This window comes from Branchiostoma lanceolatum, chromosome 3 (assembly GCF_035083965.1).
Source record: "Branchiostoma lanceolatum isolate klBraLanc5 chromosome 3, klBraLanc5.hap2, whole genome shotgun sequence".
In the NCBI taxonomy this organism is placed as follows: Eukaryota; Metazoa; Chordata; class Leptocardii; order Amphioxiformes; family Branchiostomatidae; genus Branchiostoma; species Branchiostoma lanceolatum.
Window position 1 is genome coordinate 27,822,610 of NC_089724.1, and position 17,306 is coordinate 27,839,915.

Sequence of the window (17,306 nt, forward strand, 5' to 3'; positions counted from 1 at the left end):
TGACCTAAATATGTATATTGCGAAAACGTTACGTTATTTCGTTATCAGGCGGTAGCGAGATATACAGCATCCTTATAGAATCTCCTCGTGTGTCCCACGTGGAAGCTAGGCATACTATGGCATCATTTCCGTGTCAAAAAATCGATGTCGAAAAAGGTGCTTTTAATGAACGAATAACGTCTACTACGGTATGAATATAGCGTTTAAAAAAAATAGTTCTGGGTACACGACAGGCTATTTACAAGGGGACATTTTAACTACCTTAATTATCGTGTCAAAATACCGTACTCAAAAACGTACCTTAGACAGGCGCGAATATGGCCTTTATGCTGTTATGGGGACGGTCTCTATATCGGAACAATAGCGTGCTTCGATTTACTTCAATATAGCATATCATAGCAACGTTGACCAAAATATGTATAGTGCGAAAACGTTACGTTATTTTGTTTCCGTACGGTAACGAGATATACAGCATCCTTATTGAATCTCCTCGCGTACCCCACGTGGAAGCCGAGCGACGGGTAACGATGCTATGGTTTCAAGTGGGACATAACCACATTGGAAATATGGGTGGCACGCTTACGCGAGGATAACGATGCTTTGGTTTCAACGCATATTTCACCCTACCGCATGGTAACGAAATAACGTATTACGTCTTCATAACAAACATGTGAATTGAAGGAAAATGTAGCACATCATTCCGATATTAAAAATGTCCCTATTATAGCATCAAAGACATATCTACTCTTGTCTAAGGTACGTTTTGGACACGAGAATTGTAAGATAGCTAGAAGTTACCTTCGTAAGGACCCTGTCGTGTACCCAAAATGACGTTTTAACGCTATATTTACACCATCGCCGACGTATTAAGTAATATGTTTATTTAATGTACCTTTTTCGACATCGATTTTTTCCGTATCAAAATATCGATGTCGAAAAAGGTACCTTTAATGAACGAATAAATGTCTTCTATGGTGTCAATATAGCGGGTACACGACAGGGTCCTTACAAAGGGACCTTTTCATGACCTATTAACTACTTTACAATTTTTGTGACAAGATACCATACTCAAAAACGTACCCTTGATAGGCCTAAATATGTCATTTATGCTGAAATAGGGACGTTTTTAATATCACAACGAATCGCGCTTAAATTTTCTTCAATATCGCATATCATAGAAACGTTGACCTTAATATGTGTATGGCATCATTTCCGTGTCAAAATGTCGTATTAAAATACGTAGCTTAAACTAGCGAAAATGCGTCTACAATATACGTATTTTCATGTCTACGATATCGTCTCTGAACAAAGATATCGCTATATTCCGTTTTACACAACAAAACCCCTTTGCTCGGATATCGTTATAAAACGTACCTGACATTATCGTCAGCAGGTAAACGATATCGCAATTCTGACGATTTCTTTAACACGGTATCGTTGAATCGACCTGCTGATTCATGCTAGAATGTACATTCTTATCCAAATATCGTATTATCAAACGCAAGTTTAAGTAGCGTATCAAGAACGTATATTATATAACATAACTGAGTTGTATGACCAATTTTAATGTTAAGTTAATCTGTATTATAACTTAGTTAAGTGCAATTTTCAATTTATACATTTGTGTTTTGTCCCTGTAAATGTTGGCTCTCGAAATCAGCCATGCTGCCTGAGAGACCGTGTAGTGTCTTGTTACACTTCCAAATAAATAAATATTATAAGAAGTTTAGACGATGGGCGTAAGAAATTAAAACGACATTTGGTTGTAACACCGTGACTATCAATTTTGTTCACTGTTCAAGGTGCAGGCACTACTAACATCGCCCTGAACCGCCCTGCGACCCAGTCGAGTACTAACGGTGGAGGTGTTCCCGGTCGTGCTGTAGACGGGGACGATACTCCCATGTACGGTGGGCTTTCCTGCACCCATACGACAGAAGAACGCGACCCGTGGTGGCGAGTCGACCTGGGCAGCAGTCAGTCTGCGGGTCTGGTGGTCGTCACCAACCGGGGGGACTGCTGCTCGGACAGGCTGGAAGGCTTCACGGTTTACGTGGGCGACAATCCGGACGTGACGGCCAACCCGACCTGTGGCGGGCCGCAGTCCGTGGTAGGGAAGGCCGTCATCACGGTGAACTGCGGCGGACTGACCGGCCGATATGTGGGGATAGCTCTGAGCGGTACAGGGAGAGCCCTTACACTCTGTGAGGTGGAGGTCTTCGCAGGTACGTCTCTTGGTAGGATTATTGGACCATTGTAAACTGCGGGAGCACACTTGAAGGTCAACTTTCACAGGCTTGAAGGTCTACTTTTTAATGTTTTCAAGGCGGGCTTATTTCTATCACCAACAACGCCACAGAGACCAGAATCCTATAAAACACGTTGTCTTTGATTTTTCCTCTGAAATTCTCTCAAAAACACAGGAAGTGTCCTTTTAGAAGGTTCAATTCTTAGAATTTGAAACGCTCGAGGTTCCACTTTTTTACGTCCAAGGTTTTTTTTTTTTTCAATGTGGACTTATTTGTATCACCAGCGGAGCTGGAATACTAAAAAAAACGGATAACTTTGTCTCAGATTTCTTCCTTTGAAATCCTGTCAAAAACACAGGAAATGCCATATCAGAAGGTTCAATTTCTAAACATTTCCGGGGGGGCATACTCCCGGACCCCCTAGGAAGCTGGCGCCTACGTCGCTCGTCTCTGCGATATTGAAGTTTTTGGTTTAACTAAGGTTTGCGGGGAATAGGTTGTTTTCTACTTTGACCCACCTTTGTGCAACCTAAGAAATCACTTATTTGGCTGCAAATTTAACCTAAACCAGAAACATGTTAAAACGCAACATATGCGGACTTGTATATACGCACAAGTGTGACAGGGGCTTTTGGTTCTACTGTCTGTTCAAGCGATTCTCTACTGATGCCTTTGTTTTACGGATTTGACGGATTTACGGATCTACAAAGTGCCCGTGAGTGGATACATGACAAGCGCCAACCTCCGCACCACCTGCGAAGCACAGGTGATACAGATTGTGTGCCACAGGGCGAACGAAGAAGTTTAGCCGAGCCGCTGGCATTCCTACTGTCCAACCATCCCGGTCGGAAACGATATTTCATCATCAGAAAATACCCAAGAAGTTCTTGCACATCTTATTTGTGGTTCCATGGATTTGTATCCCAACTCTTTCTTCTTATTTTTCTTTTATTTCCCACCTGGGTATCTCCAACAGCCTCGCAAACCACCACGTCTCCACCCACGACGACTGCCAGTACTACTACTACTACTACAGCAGCAGCCACGAGCACGATGGTCCTGTCAACTACAGGGGCAATTGTAGCCACCACAGCAGGTATGAGATCGTTCATGTATTAAATTCAAAGTGAGCATGACAACAGGGAAACGGACAATTCCAGTGTGAACAGAAATTTTCCAGGATAATGTTTATAATACTACTGTTAAAATCAAGGAACCCACATATTATAGGAGAAGTTGGTTAATTCGTCTTCCACTGCCTGAAAAGAAGAAGCCATACCCTAATATAACTAGATTGATGTATTTACCTTCGCCGAGAAGGTTATGCATAGGCCAGCGTTTGTATGTTTGTTTGGATGTTTGTAACGTACAACATAACTCGAGAAGGCTTGGATGGATTGTCTTCATATTTTGTAGATTAGATTTTGGGTCCCCTAGCGGCTTGTTACGATACTACAGCGGAACTTCCTGTTTTGATATCTCGTGTTCTGGACAAGCTATGGAACTGGTTTTTGAGTGGTAGATAGCTCTTTGGACAGAGAGTAAGTGGCCAAAACCCCCTAGCGGCTTTTTTAGAACTGCAAGAGCAGGTTTAGGTTCAGAGTTTGAAAGGCAATAACTCAAGAAGGGCTTGATGGATGGTCATGAATTTTGACAAGTAGCTTGAGTGATGATGTACATGATTAGATACTTATTATCCCAATCAGTATCTAATTTGCATAATTAATGAGGAAAGTTTATACAGCCGCCAAATTCCAAGGTAGGACTCTCAAACATGTGACATATGTATCTGAGGAAGAGATAAATGTTAATAGATATCAACTATGCAAATGTGGAACTCATTTGCATAATTAATGAGAAAATACTACAACTCAAGATGGGCTTGATGGATGGTCATGAATTTTGGTATGTAGATAGCTCACGTGATACTTTGTATGATTGGACGATGATTATTTAGAATGTAATAGTAAGTAGAAATGACTGTAGTATTTATCTGTACCAGTATACCCATGCACTATGTACTTGCATTTAGCCTTAGGGCATATGCTTGCAATTAACACATCTTACTATAATACCAATAACGTTTGCATGGTCACGCCCATAATTTTTTAAGTCGTGTTTATTACGCCTTTCAACAGTCGATATTCATAGGGGCTGTTTACATTCTTATTATTCTATTCTAATTTTATATAGCCAGTTTACGAGTTGTTGTTGACCAAAAAACATCAACAAGCAGAAAAAATGCAAACATCTCCAATTGTTCTTTCTTCTCGGAAGTTATATCTGTTAACATGACTTGGGGAGGAGAGGTTTACCAGACTAGAGTTTCTACGGGCTGATGTAGAGCAAGCTCACTAATGCTTGGGCTATGGTTCACTAAAACGCAAATGGCCATCGAGTGGCTTATCAAAGCTTCAATGTGCTGCAGTATTGTTATTGTTATATTATTGTCAATATATTTCTACTAAAATCACAAAGCCCACTAGTACTTATCATTAAAAACGTGGGACTTTTCGTCAGCCACTGTCATCAAAGAAGAGGTCAAACCCCCCAGTAATGTTGTATGTAGAACTTTTAGTTAGATGCATAGAATAGATACTCGTTACCATTGTTACCCTTTCTACTGTTTGTACTCTTGCAATTATCCTACGGGCTTGAATTTGCAAATAAAACATTACAATTGTTGGAAACGTATTCATTGAATAACGTTATTGTTGCATTTTTTTTCTGTCTGTTCACTACAGGTTATTCTCTACTGATGTCCTCGTTTTACGGATTTGACATCTACAAAGTGCCCGTGAGTGGATATATGATTAGCGCCAACCTCCGCACCGCCTGCGAAGCCCAGGGGATGCAAACGGTGTGCGTGAGGGCGAGCGAACAAGCTTATCCGAACTTCTGGTATTCCTACTGTCAAACCATCCCGGTTGGGAACGGAATTTCATCAGTAGAAGCTCTCCACGAAGTTCTTGCACATCACATTTGCGGTTCCACCAATCCAAAGACATGTGCGCCACTGCATAGCACTTTTGTAGCTGTACGGGGATGGCAAACCAATGACGGCGCATGCGGAGTGACATCATCGAGGTGGTGTCAGGCTGGGCAAACCCTGAGCAACATGGACGCCCTTTGTGCGAGAGGTAATGTATTGCAAAGTGTTTTTCCAACATTTATCTTCTTTGCTTGTCTGTTATCGGTATTAATATTGTTTGGTCGTATTAATGTATTGTACAGTTTTCTGTCAGTGTGGCAAGTAACTATCACGTGGTAACGACTTATCACTTCCTCGGTCCGGAGATAATGAGTTATGTTACACCTAACAACCTTTTGTATCACCGTTTGCACATCTAGCTGTTGTTAATATCATGACAAGTCTTTAGTCAAAGACTGAACGATAATCAGTCATGGGGTATGCAACCATACAGTTGGTCAGTTTGTTGTTTGATTAGCTATGAATGAAATCGTTTCTGGTACACGGACATTGTAGTGTAAACCATTTCATCGTAATGGTAGAAATACGTTAATGATATTTCAAGAGTCATTTATTTACGAGTTAAAGATCGGTTAATACAATTTCGATGTAATGTTTTTTCGTTCACAAGCAGAATCAAATTTTGCAACGTTACAGAGACTGCTCAACATCACCCATTGAGGAGATTGTACTGTCATTGAAAATATCCTAAAGTTAATAACTTCTTTGCATGGGTATCTCCAACAGGCTCACAACCCACCCCACATCCACCTACGACTCCTGTCAGCAATAATACTACAGCATCCACCAGCACGGTGGTCTCGTCAACGGCTGCAGCTTCCACAACAGGTATGAATGATCATTGACCTTTCGTCGATGGGTCTTCCATGTATCAAATTCAAAGTAGGGATGACAATATGAAATTGTCGATTGATGTGTTAACAGAATGTCTTGATCATGTTCAATGTAACGCAAATTCTAAAGCTAAAATCTAACACAAACACGAGTATGGTTGGCTTGTTCGCGTACACTTCTTGGGGTTTGTTACGACTTTGCACGCCGATCAGTGTCGTTATCAGTCCTGTTTTGTTTCACGGTATACATATTGCAAGGTTTACAAACCGTTTTATCCAACGCAGTCCCACCAACAGGCAGACCAGAAGTAGAAGTCCACAGTCGTTCTATCTTCATGGAAGTTGTATTCCGCCCAGACGACTTAGGAGGGGGATAAGTTTTAACCAGTCCTGAAAGTTGGCTGGATAGTTTCTTAACAGCATGCCAAGGAAGGAAAAGTGTTGTAACGTTCATGCCATGACTTTTCATGCAGTAAGAAAGAGGCCTTCTGAATGGTTAATTACATTTTTAAAAAAACATTGCATACGGGTGGGGTTTAAGGTCGTTAAGAATTAAGAAAATGCAAGGAGGTAGTAATATCAACATCATGCTACGGTGTTGGGCCATTTTGGTCTCCGACTGCTGTCTACTTATGAATGTCAAGTTTCAGTTAGGAGCGCTCTCCCGTCATTGCGATAACTATTATTCCAAGCTTGAAATGCATAGTCCTCAGACGTACCTTGTATAATAATGACTAAATAGTTCTTAGTTTAAAAAAAGGCACCTTCTAAAGGCCAAACGAATAATGCCCGGGATACATCAAGCACATATCAAGCACCATATATACACATTTGCTGCAGCGGTCCACGCGGCTTGCGGTGGATTTTTAAACGCAAATAACGGATTCCTAAAGACCCCTGGGTACCCAGATGTCTACATGAACCGCCTCGATTGCACCTGGATCATTACTGTCGACGCTGGACGGCAAATATTCCTGACTTTTGCCAACTTTTCCCTCGAGAGTCACAGCAGATGCAGCTATGATTACGTCCAGGTTAGTCACACATTTTACAAGAAACTTAAGGGTCACTTTTTAACATCATCAGATGGACTAATGCAGTTTAATTTTCTCTCTATTTCTTTGTTACTCCAGGCAGATTCAGTCAGAACTGAAAATATTATAATAGATTTAAAATTACAAAAGCGTAGATGAACGTACATATATGGATGGTTATATATATACATATATATATATCTATATAGCTATATATCTATATATCTATCTATCTATCTATCTATCTATCTATCTATCTATATATATATATATATATATATATATATATATATATATATTATCATAATAATAATAATAACTTTTTTGCACAACAATTGTACAAGGTACAGAGTATGGCATTCACTGATACATAGATGACATTCTCTCTCCCTCTCTCTCTCTCTCTCTCTCTCTATATATATATATATATATATACATAAATGTAGTACCTTTTTCTCAACACGTATGTTTCTTTAACAAAGACCATTATATTCATGTTGTGTCGCATATGCTTGCACTTCTGCACTGGCTACCCTGCACCATTTAGATTTGTTTCACAGATCCATGGGCATCTTGATGTTTCTTTACACGTATCACTATGTTAACTGTAGGTAATGGACGGGCAAGGTGACTCCGCGGTTTTGATGAGCAAGTGGTGTGGTACCGAGGGGCCTCCTCCGCTTAATTCTACCAACAACACCATGACGGTCTACTTCCACACGGACTACAGCATTGTCTCTACTGGCTTCTTCCTGAGCTGGAACAGTGGTATGGATGGATCGCGGTGTGCTACCCCTGTCCCGAGTTGATGCCAACCACGTTCCCCTGATCACAACTTACCTGTAGACGCTTCCATCCCAGAATACCTCCAGTTGATGTAGAAAGATTGACCGTACCCTCACATGCTTCTACCCCCTGCCCTACCTACGCCTGTGTGAAGTAGACACCTTAAACCCTGTCGTCACTGCGTCACAGCGTGACGTCATTGTGTGACCAAGGGTCTGTCATTTCACCAGCCATCAATCATATTGTTCGTTCAACCTGTGGTGGGATATTTTCGGTAGTAGTCGGGTCCTGCAAAAGGCCTTTCCATTTCAGTACATTAATCGTAAGAAAAGCTCCATTACTCATGGGAGACAACAAATCTTGTCTCTATGCGTACAAAGGATCTTTTGTTTCTGGAGATTTCTAAGAAATGGCGGAACTCAACTTATAACTGTACAATATGTATTTCAACGTAATTCCCTTTCATTTGAAATGTTAAACTCTACGTAGAAGTCAGGCTATTTTAGACATATTTTCATAGTCATTTGCTTTGTATGTTTTCCTATTTTTCATCTATACTTAGTAATTGTAAACGAAATAAAGATTATTCCATTTCATACTCCTACTTTGCAGTATTCCGACATCTTCATTTGACCTTTATTAAGGGTAGCATCATGACACTGCGTAGCGTTTTATATTCTGTCACTGTACTTTGTAACATCAGTTCATTAGAAATGTGTATGTATTGTTTTGTATTGTTACATTGTTTACAAGAATCTTACACAATGCCACAGGTTTGTATTCCAAACATTATTCAATTAATCTTTAAACCCAAAAAAATCCTTAAGATGTATGTGTGCGTGTGTTTGTTTCAGATACTCATGGTCAGTAGATCTTAAGTTCCTCAAAATAGATTAAACCCTATCCAGACTGGGCTTTTTTGGGATATCTGGGACGGGGGGGGGGGAGCACTTTGAATTGAGATCATTAGGGAAAACACGATTTGTTTTGATTGGACTTGTATCCCAACTTATCTCTTTTGTTTCTAACAGCTACCACGTCTTCGCCTACGACTCCTGCCAGTACTACTACAGCAGCAACCACCAGCGCAATGGTCCCGTCAACTGTAGGGGCTGCTGCAGCCTCAACAACAGGTATGGTCATTTGACATGTCGTATGTCGTGGGGTCGTTCATGTATCAATTTCAAAGTAGGGATGACAACAGAAAATGGTCGATTGTTGTGTAAACAGGATGTGTTGATCATGTCTAATCGAACGCAAGTTCTTAAGCTAAGGTCTAACACAAACACTAATATGGTTGGCTTGGTCGCGCCCACAAAGTACACTTCTTTGAGTTTGTTACGACTTTGCAAGCCGATCAGTGTCGTTATCGTTCCTGTTTTGTTTCACGGTATACATATTGCTAGTTTACCAATCGTTTTATCGATCGCAGTCCCACCAACAAGCAGACCAGAAGCAGAAGTCCATAATCGTTCTATCTTAATGGCAGTTATATTCCGCCCAAACGACTTAGGAGCTCGAGGGTCAAGTTTTTACTAGTCCTGAATGTTGGCTGGATAGTTTCTTAACAGTAGGCCAAGGAATAAAATTGTTGTAACGTTCATGCCATGACTTTTCTTGCAGTAAGAAAATGGCCTTCTGAATGGTAAATTAGATTTTATTTAAAAAAAAACATTGCAACCGGGTGGGGATTAAGGTCTCTAAGTATTAAGAAAATGCAAGAAGGTAGTAATTTCAACATCATGCTACGGTGTTGGGCCATTTTGGTCTCCGACTGCAGTCTACCTATGAATGTCAAGTTTCAGCTAGCTAGGAGCGCTATCCCATCATTGCGATAACTATTATTCTGAGCTTAACATGCATATATAGTCCTCGAATGTAACTTGTCGACTAAATGGTTAAAAAATGCACTTTCTAAAGGCCAAATGAATAAAGCCTGGGATAAACCAAGCACATATCAAGCACCATTATATACACATTTGCTGCAGCGGTCAGCGCGGCTTGCGGTGGATTTTTAAACGCAAATAACGGATTCCTAAAGACCCCTGGGTACCCAGATGTCTACATGAACCGCCTCGATTGCACCTGGATCATTGCTGTCAACGCTGGACGGCAAATATTCCTGACTTTTGCCAACTTTTCCCTCGAGAGTCACAGCAGATGCAGCTATGATTACGTCCAGGTTAGTCACACATTTTACAAGAAACTTAAGGATCACTTTTTATTAACATCATCAGATGGACTATTACAGTATAATTTCCTCTCTATTCCTGTGTTATTCCATGCAGAACTGAAATTATTTTACTAGATTTAGAATTGGCAAAGCGTAGATGAACGTACATATATGTATGGTTATGTATATCTATATATGTATACATAGATAGATTGTTGCTTTACACGTATAACTATGTTAACTGCAGATAATGGACGGGCAAGGTGACTCCGCCGTTTTGCTGGGAAAGTGGTGTGGTACCGAGGTTCCTCCTCCGCTTAATTCTACCAACAACACCATGACGGTCTACTTCCATTCGGACTACAGCATTGTCTCTACTGGCTTCTTCCTGAGCTGGAACAGTGGTATGGATGGATGGCCGTGTGCTACCCCTGTCCCGAGTTGATGCCAACCACGTTCCCCAGACCACAACTTACCTGTAGACGCTTCCAGTTGATGTAGAAAGATTGACCGTATCCTCACATGTTTCTACACTACCCCTAGCCCTACCTACGCCTGTGTGAAGTAGACACCTTCAACCCTGTCGCCACCGTATCCCAGCGTTACGTCATTGTGTGACCAACGTAGTTCTGTCATTGTACCAGCTAACAATCATATTGTTGGTTCGACCAATTGTGGCATATTTTAGGTTGTAGTCGGTCCTGCAAAAGACCTTTGCATTTCAGTACATTACCAGTAAAGACAACATTTCTTTTGCCTTGTTAACGTGTGCCAAGGATCTTTAGTTTTTAGAGGTTTATAAGAAATGTCGGAACTCAACTTAACTGGACTATGACTTTGAAAGTCGGGTCCTAGGTATGTCAACGTAACTCCCTCTAACTTAGAATATCAAACTCTACGTAGAAGTAGGTATATTTTGAATAGTCATATATTTTGTATGCTTTCCCATTGTACATCTATAATTGTGAACGAAATAAAGTTTATTCCATTTCATACTCCTTCTCTGTAGTATTCCGACATCTTCACTTGACTTTTATTTAGCGTAGCTTCATAACACCCCATACCATTTTTACTTTTGTCACTGCATTTTGTAGCATCAGCTCATTAGATATATGTATGTATTGGTCATTTTGTTACTTGCTTACACAATAACACTTGTTTGTGTTCCTACCATTATCCCATTAATCTTCAACCCCAAGAAGATCCTTTGTTATTCAATACCTACTTGAAAAAATGAAGGTTGTACGTGTGTGAAGGCGGTTGTGTGTTTCAGATAATGATGGTCAGTGGATCTTAAGGGCCTCTAAATTGATTTAATGATAGTTTCCTCCTTTGTTATTGCCCGTATGTGAAGTTCACTTTCTTTGTCTATAAACTGGAATGCTATTATGAAAATTAGAAATATTGGAGTTATTGACGCCTTTGCACGTTCATTCCGATCTTATTTCAATGTCTTACAGTATAGCCAGTGAACCCTTTTTTTATAAAAAAGGAAGCAGAAATCGCCAAATGTTCCATCTTCATTGCAGGTATATTCGCGAAGACGACTTGGGATTGGGAATAGGTTATGACCAAACCTGAGTGTTGGAAGGTTGGTTGTTAAGTTTTTAAAGTGTATGTCAAAACATAAACTCACAACGTCTTTTGATGACTGTACAGGGCCCGACTGGACACAACATGGATCTAATCAGTACACGTTCCTGGAGTCTACGTCAGTAACATACATCGAAGCAAGAGCCCTGTGTGAAGCTTTCGGGGCAAAAATTGGAATGCCAAAAGACCAGGCAACTCATGACTTTGTAGTGCAGTACAGAAATCAGTTTAGCTCTGACGTTGATATTTGGATCGGACTCAACGATATGGACATCGAAGGAAACTTTGTGTGGGAGGACGGCACCTCACTGGGCAGTTTCAACCCTTGGATGCCAGGACAGCCAAATAACATTGACGAGCAGGACTGTGTCGTCATCATCAAGGCAACTAACGGGGACCCCAATCAATGGCGAGATGATGACTGCAGTGGATCAAGGCGGGTTATCTGTGAAAAAGGTAAGATCAAACAACAACCTTTCATATTTCCGTCTTCTCTGCCGCTTCACTTTGAGTGGTGTTTAATTTCTCTGCCGTTGGGCTTAAATGCTATTACTTCGCAATGTCTATAATGAAAGCTCATCTGTGTTGGTAGTAATCATAATACAATGCTAAACTTTCTTCCAACACTAAGGTATTCACGGATCGAATTTTCGACGACTACTGTCGCCTTCTTCAGGATCAATAATGACCAATCACTGCCGAACGTAAACTCGCAAGAGTTACGGACACGCGACTTTATTGACACGTGTCATTGCGGATACGTGACGTCGGCAATTGGTCAAACGTGCCAGGAACTTTATAACGCCCACTGTCTCTGTTGAGCGACGGCTGGGGTGCCCTGATGTATATTGCCTCCTTTATACCTCTCATAAAGTAGTCCTGTTCAGTGTCCAGAATTCTGACTTTGTCCAGCGAAACGGTATGGCCCGGAGATTCAATGTGGATGTGTCGAGAGACTTCAGACGAATGCGAGCTGGGGCGTTTGTGTTCAAGGAATCTAGTTCTCAAAGAGCGTTCTGTCTCACCGATGTAGAATTCTTCACAAGTCCCTTGTCTAGTGGTTCCCTGACACGGAATGTGGTACACCACGCCTCACTTCTCTTCTCTTGTGGTTTTGTCCTTCGGCGCCACGAGAAGCTGTCGCAGTGTGTTGATAGGTTTGATGTCATCAATGTACTTGTATGTCATCAATGTACTTGTATGTCTATCCGAAAACCACGTAAATGATAAGTTCATGTTTTGTTCATCCATCAGCCGTGCAAACCACCACACCTCCTCCAACGACTCCTCCAACTACTACCACAACAACAGCATCTACCAGCACAGTGGTCCCGTCAACTGCAGGGGCTGCTGTAGCCACCACAACAGGTATGGTCATTTATTATTTGTATGTATTGGAATCGTTGCAATTGATATATCCCACCTGCATCGGTCACAGCATCAGACTATCATCAGTATTCTTTTCTATGAACTGATCACTATTCATCACGACCGCGAACTCTTCGATAATCGTTCCACTCAGCGAATTGCAAAGTAACAGATTGGGGCATTTTTTGAACGTGAAACAAATGACCACACTCAGAGCTCCAGAGAATTGTTTTGCCATGACAGGTCAAGATATACCGTGTGGATCAGCTAATAGCCACTGATCATCATGATCATGATTAGAACTAGTTGACAAGGTTATTGGGAAAAGGGTCATATTTTGAATTACCTTACATGACACTCATTGGCTATAGCTACTGCAAAAACAAACGGGCTTAGTCAGCTTAGATGAAGGTTCCCATCATATCCTAATTAACCTGTAAGTCATACATGAGAATATTGAAAGAATTCTACAATCATTTTATCTGCATGAGACATGCATATGACATTGACGTTCCTATAAATTGAAAGTCTTGACGGTAGTCCACGGCATAATGCAACGAATCAATTGTTTCTACAGGTGCAGAATTCGAATGGCAACATATTGCTGGTGGGCTTACGTTCGTGTCAGTTGGTCTATCAGGTGTTTGGGGAGTGGACAGTGACTACCAGATCTACTACAGAACAGGAACGTACAAAAACGAAGCCTCTCCGGGCACGGGCTGGGAACTCATCGATGGTGGCCTAAAACAGATTTCATCCGGAAACAACACTGTTTGGGGAGTCAGCAGCAACGACGATATATTTATCCGATTAGGTCAGCCACTCTTCAACTTATTAACAAGACTAAACTTTTCGGCCAACACTGTAAGAGAAATTGGGACTTACCCCAAATTTTCGGTTGACTCCATCAACCCTGTTCACGGAATGACTCGGCTAATGCAACGTGACGTCAGCGACACGTGATCGCAGTAGCGGGTCATACGTGCCAGATAATTTGTGTCTCCCCCCGTCTCTGTTCAAGGTAGGTCTGTGGGCTCTGATGTATATTGCCTCCTTCACTCCTCTTGCAAAGAAATCCGGTTCCGAATCAAGGATTTTCACTCCTTCTAACGATACTGAGTGTCCCGGAGACTCGATGTGGATGTGTTGAGATATGTTAGTCTCTTTACAAGTTTGGGGTAAGTCCCAATTTCTCTTACAGTGACAGTGTTGGCCGAAAAGTTTAGTCTTGTTAATAATGAATTCTACCAACACAGATGAACTTACATGCCACTCTTCAACTTGTCTTAGTCCCCTCATTCAGCATATTGTGCTCATAATACATTTGTATGATATAAGCCCAACAAAGCAAAGCATTAGCAACTCCATCAGTGCGGTAGAGAAACGCTACAGAGACTTGTTGCAGAGCCAAGCAAGAAATAACTTCATCCGTTTTCATTTGAAAACCAAGTGGCCGAGTGCATTGCAGAGGTCTGAATTTTACTGACACTTTAATTACAGATACAGGAATAGAATATGAGAACTTACTGAAAAGTAATGAATTCCTGTTTGGCTATGTGGAGTGAAATATGTACTAAAGCCCTCTTCTCACTGCACCCATGGCACGCTGGCGGCGTCGCTGCGTCCTAAACTGGATTTGTGTTACCCTTTACTTTATAATGGGAATATCCTTCAAAACGTGCATGTATGAACAAAAAGACAACAACACACACAAAGGTGAAAAAGATTCGTTGTTTGTCGATGAAATTCGTTGAGTGCTTTGTTATTTCAATCGGCCGCAGCGACGCCGCCAGCGTGCCGCGGGTCCAGTGAGAGGGGGGCTTTACTTGATCCCGTCTGATGCAGGTCGATAGATGATACTAAGCACCCTCATGATTCCTGAACATTTCCTATCTCATCAGTGCTGATGCATATGTTTCTATTCAATGCTCTAATACTGTAGGCATAAGTTCAAGTGCTCCTCAGGGATCTAGATGGAGCAATGTTTCAGGAAAACTGAAGCAGGTGCATGTCAGCTCAACCAGCGATCAGGTGTGGGGCGTAAACTCTGGGGATAACGTTTATCGGCGACTAGGAATCACCACAAGCAATCTAGCAGGTGAGGTACCGCTTCAATCAATCGTTCTTTTATTCAAATTTGCAACGGAAATCAGTGTATTCATTGAAGAGGACACTTCAGATTTGCCATCTCTCGGATAGCCTTGCACCCCTCCCATGAAGCATTTCAGAATCCCCACTGATGATGTCGAAAAACTTCGTCAAGGTCTCAATCCCTGTAAAGCTTCCAGACCAGACCAAATACCATCGTGGTTCCTTAATATGATTATATTTAGAGACAGTACTGTAGGAGCATCGTCGCTTTATAAACGCTTATAGTTAGATGTGCAAAAGTTAGGTGAGACAGGTCGTGGGCTGTAACATAACCAGCTGCTACCGCGCCGCGCGCCTGCGAAGCTCGTGTGTGGTGCCGAATGGCGGTTATACCGGCTATGTAGATACATATACAGATAAAATCTGATCTCGGTCTTGACACTTGTGCTCTATGGTCGTAATACCAACAGGAACAAGCTGGCAGCAGATCAGTCCCAGTGGGGGACTGAAATACGTGTCGATTGGAAAAGCCGGTGTTTGGGGCGTGAGCAGTAACGACCAGATCTTCTACCGCGCGGGAACGTTTGACAATGAGGCTTCACCTGGAACTGAATGGGTTCCTGTCAGCGGCAACTTGAAACAAATCTCATCAGGAAACGGCGAAGTCTGGGGTGTCGACATGAACAACCAGATCTACGTGCGACGCAGTAGGCTCCTTTATTTTCGTACTTTATGTAGCATAGAGTAACGTACTATACAAAAATTCGTATCTGGGATGATACATACTTGTGTGGAATCCCGCAAGGTCACCAACGTTCTTGTTACTAATAGAATATTGATCTTTTTGTCGATTCTGAATTCAATTTGTTAAGGCACGTCCTTGCATCTCTATTGGAAATATCCTATGATTGATTACCATGACTAAGACAGCAGTCTCTCATTGTAGATATAAGTGCTGGGACACCGCAAGGCAGTACCTGGCAGTTAATCGAAGGAAGTCTGGAAAAAGTTTCTATCAGCTCAAGCAGCAACCAAGTATGGGGTGTGAACGCAACCGACAACATCTATCGACGACAGGGACAACGTCTAACAACGCCAGGTTCGATTAATGCACCCTATTGAATTCAGGTGGTATTGCAGAAGGACTTTCGGTTTTAACCTCTCGTACAGTTCTAGTAAGAGTTCGTTCTCATTGACCTGGCAATTGCCGTAGGAAGGGCGTTCATATATGGCGACTACCGAAGGGTAACGATGTGGGGTCGTGTGGCGCAACGGCAGAGCGTTCGGCTCAGAACCAAGAGGTCCCGAGTTCGAATCCCGTCATGTCACCGATCTTGTGCCCTTGGGAAAGGCACTTTACACGACTTTCCTCACTCCACCCAGGTGTAAATGGGTACCTGACTTCGGTTGGGGAAGGTCGTATTGAGGTCACCCGGCGGCGCCGAATAGCAGCCGCCCAGACCCTTGCGACAGTTCCACATAATGCAAGTGTGGATGAGATATGTATATATTGTGTATGATGTGAAACCTGTAAACCCTGCATCAATTCAGTGCTAGAAAGGCTGCCATTGCGGGTAATTTCTGACCAATGAAGAAAAAAAAAACATAGTTATCTCCTTGATGGAGGTACTGTTTGGGGCGTGTGTTGGTAAGACCAAGATCAAGGTCGATTTAAGGCCTCCTTGGAACTACAACAAATTACTGCAAAAATTTTATAGTTCCTTATTGGTAAATAATCGCAATTTAATTCCAGTCAATCATAACCTATAAAGGTTAGGTAAAGGTAAGACGTGACGACTAACGAAGGGTGTTTTTGCTTGATTTACATATACTATCCCTTCTTAGTCGTAGAGAGATTTAAAATCAAATATCTGTCATGGCTGTCTGCGATCTCCGAGCTCTTGTCTTTATTGGCCCATAAGTGGCGTGTAAAGTATCTGCCTATGAAAGGGATGCCTATCACATATATGACAGAATTTGTATCACCCTTTTTGGCGACGACTCAGGGACGACCCTAATGGTATAGTATTGTGTGCAGTATGCAAGAATTCTAGGATTGTACAGGATGGTTCCAAATGAATTCAGTCCATAGGAGGATGACTCAAGAATGCCTTGACGGATCGCCTTAATATTTGGTAGGCATGTAGATTTTGTGAAACCTGAAAATGATTAAACTTCGGGACTTTC

At 41.8% G+C, this 17,306-nt stretch overlaps 1 protein-coding gene across 1 annotated transcript in view; it reads left to right on the top strand.

The window, feature by feature from the left end:
- LOC136429508 (uncharacterized) overlaps positions 1-17,306 on the top strand; it is a 49,994-nt gene that overhangs the window by 29,428 nt on the left and 3,260 nt on the right. Inside the window, exons 21-27 of the mRNA XM_066419340.1 lie at positions 8,926-9,027; positions 11,727-12,116; positions 12,915-13,028; positions 13,606-13,842; positions 14,971-15,126; positions 15,590-15,826; positions 16,066-16,218. Of these exons, the coding sequence (XP_066275437.1) occupies positions 8,926-9,027; positions 11,727-12,116; positions 12,915-13,028; positions 13,606-13,842; positions 14,971-15,126; positions 15,590-15,826; positions 16,066-16,218 (1,389 nt within the window). The remainder of the gene's footprint in view (positions 1-8,925; positions 9,028-11,726; positions 12,117-12,914; positions 13,029-13,605; positions 13,843-14,970; positions 15,127-15,589; positions 15,827-16,065; positions 16,219-17,306) is intronic.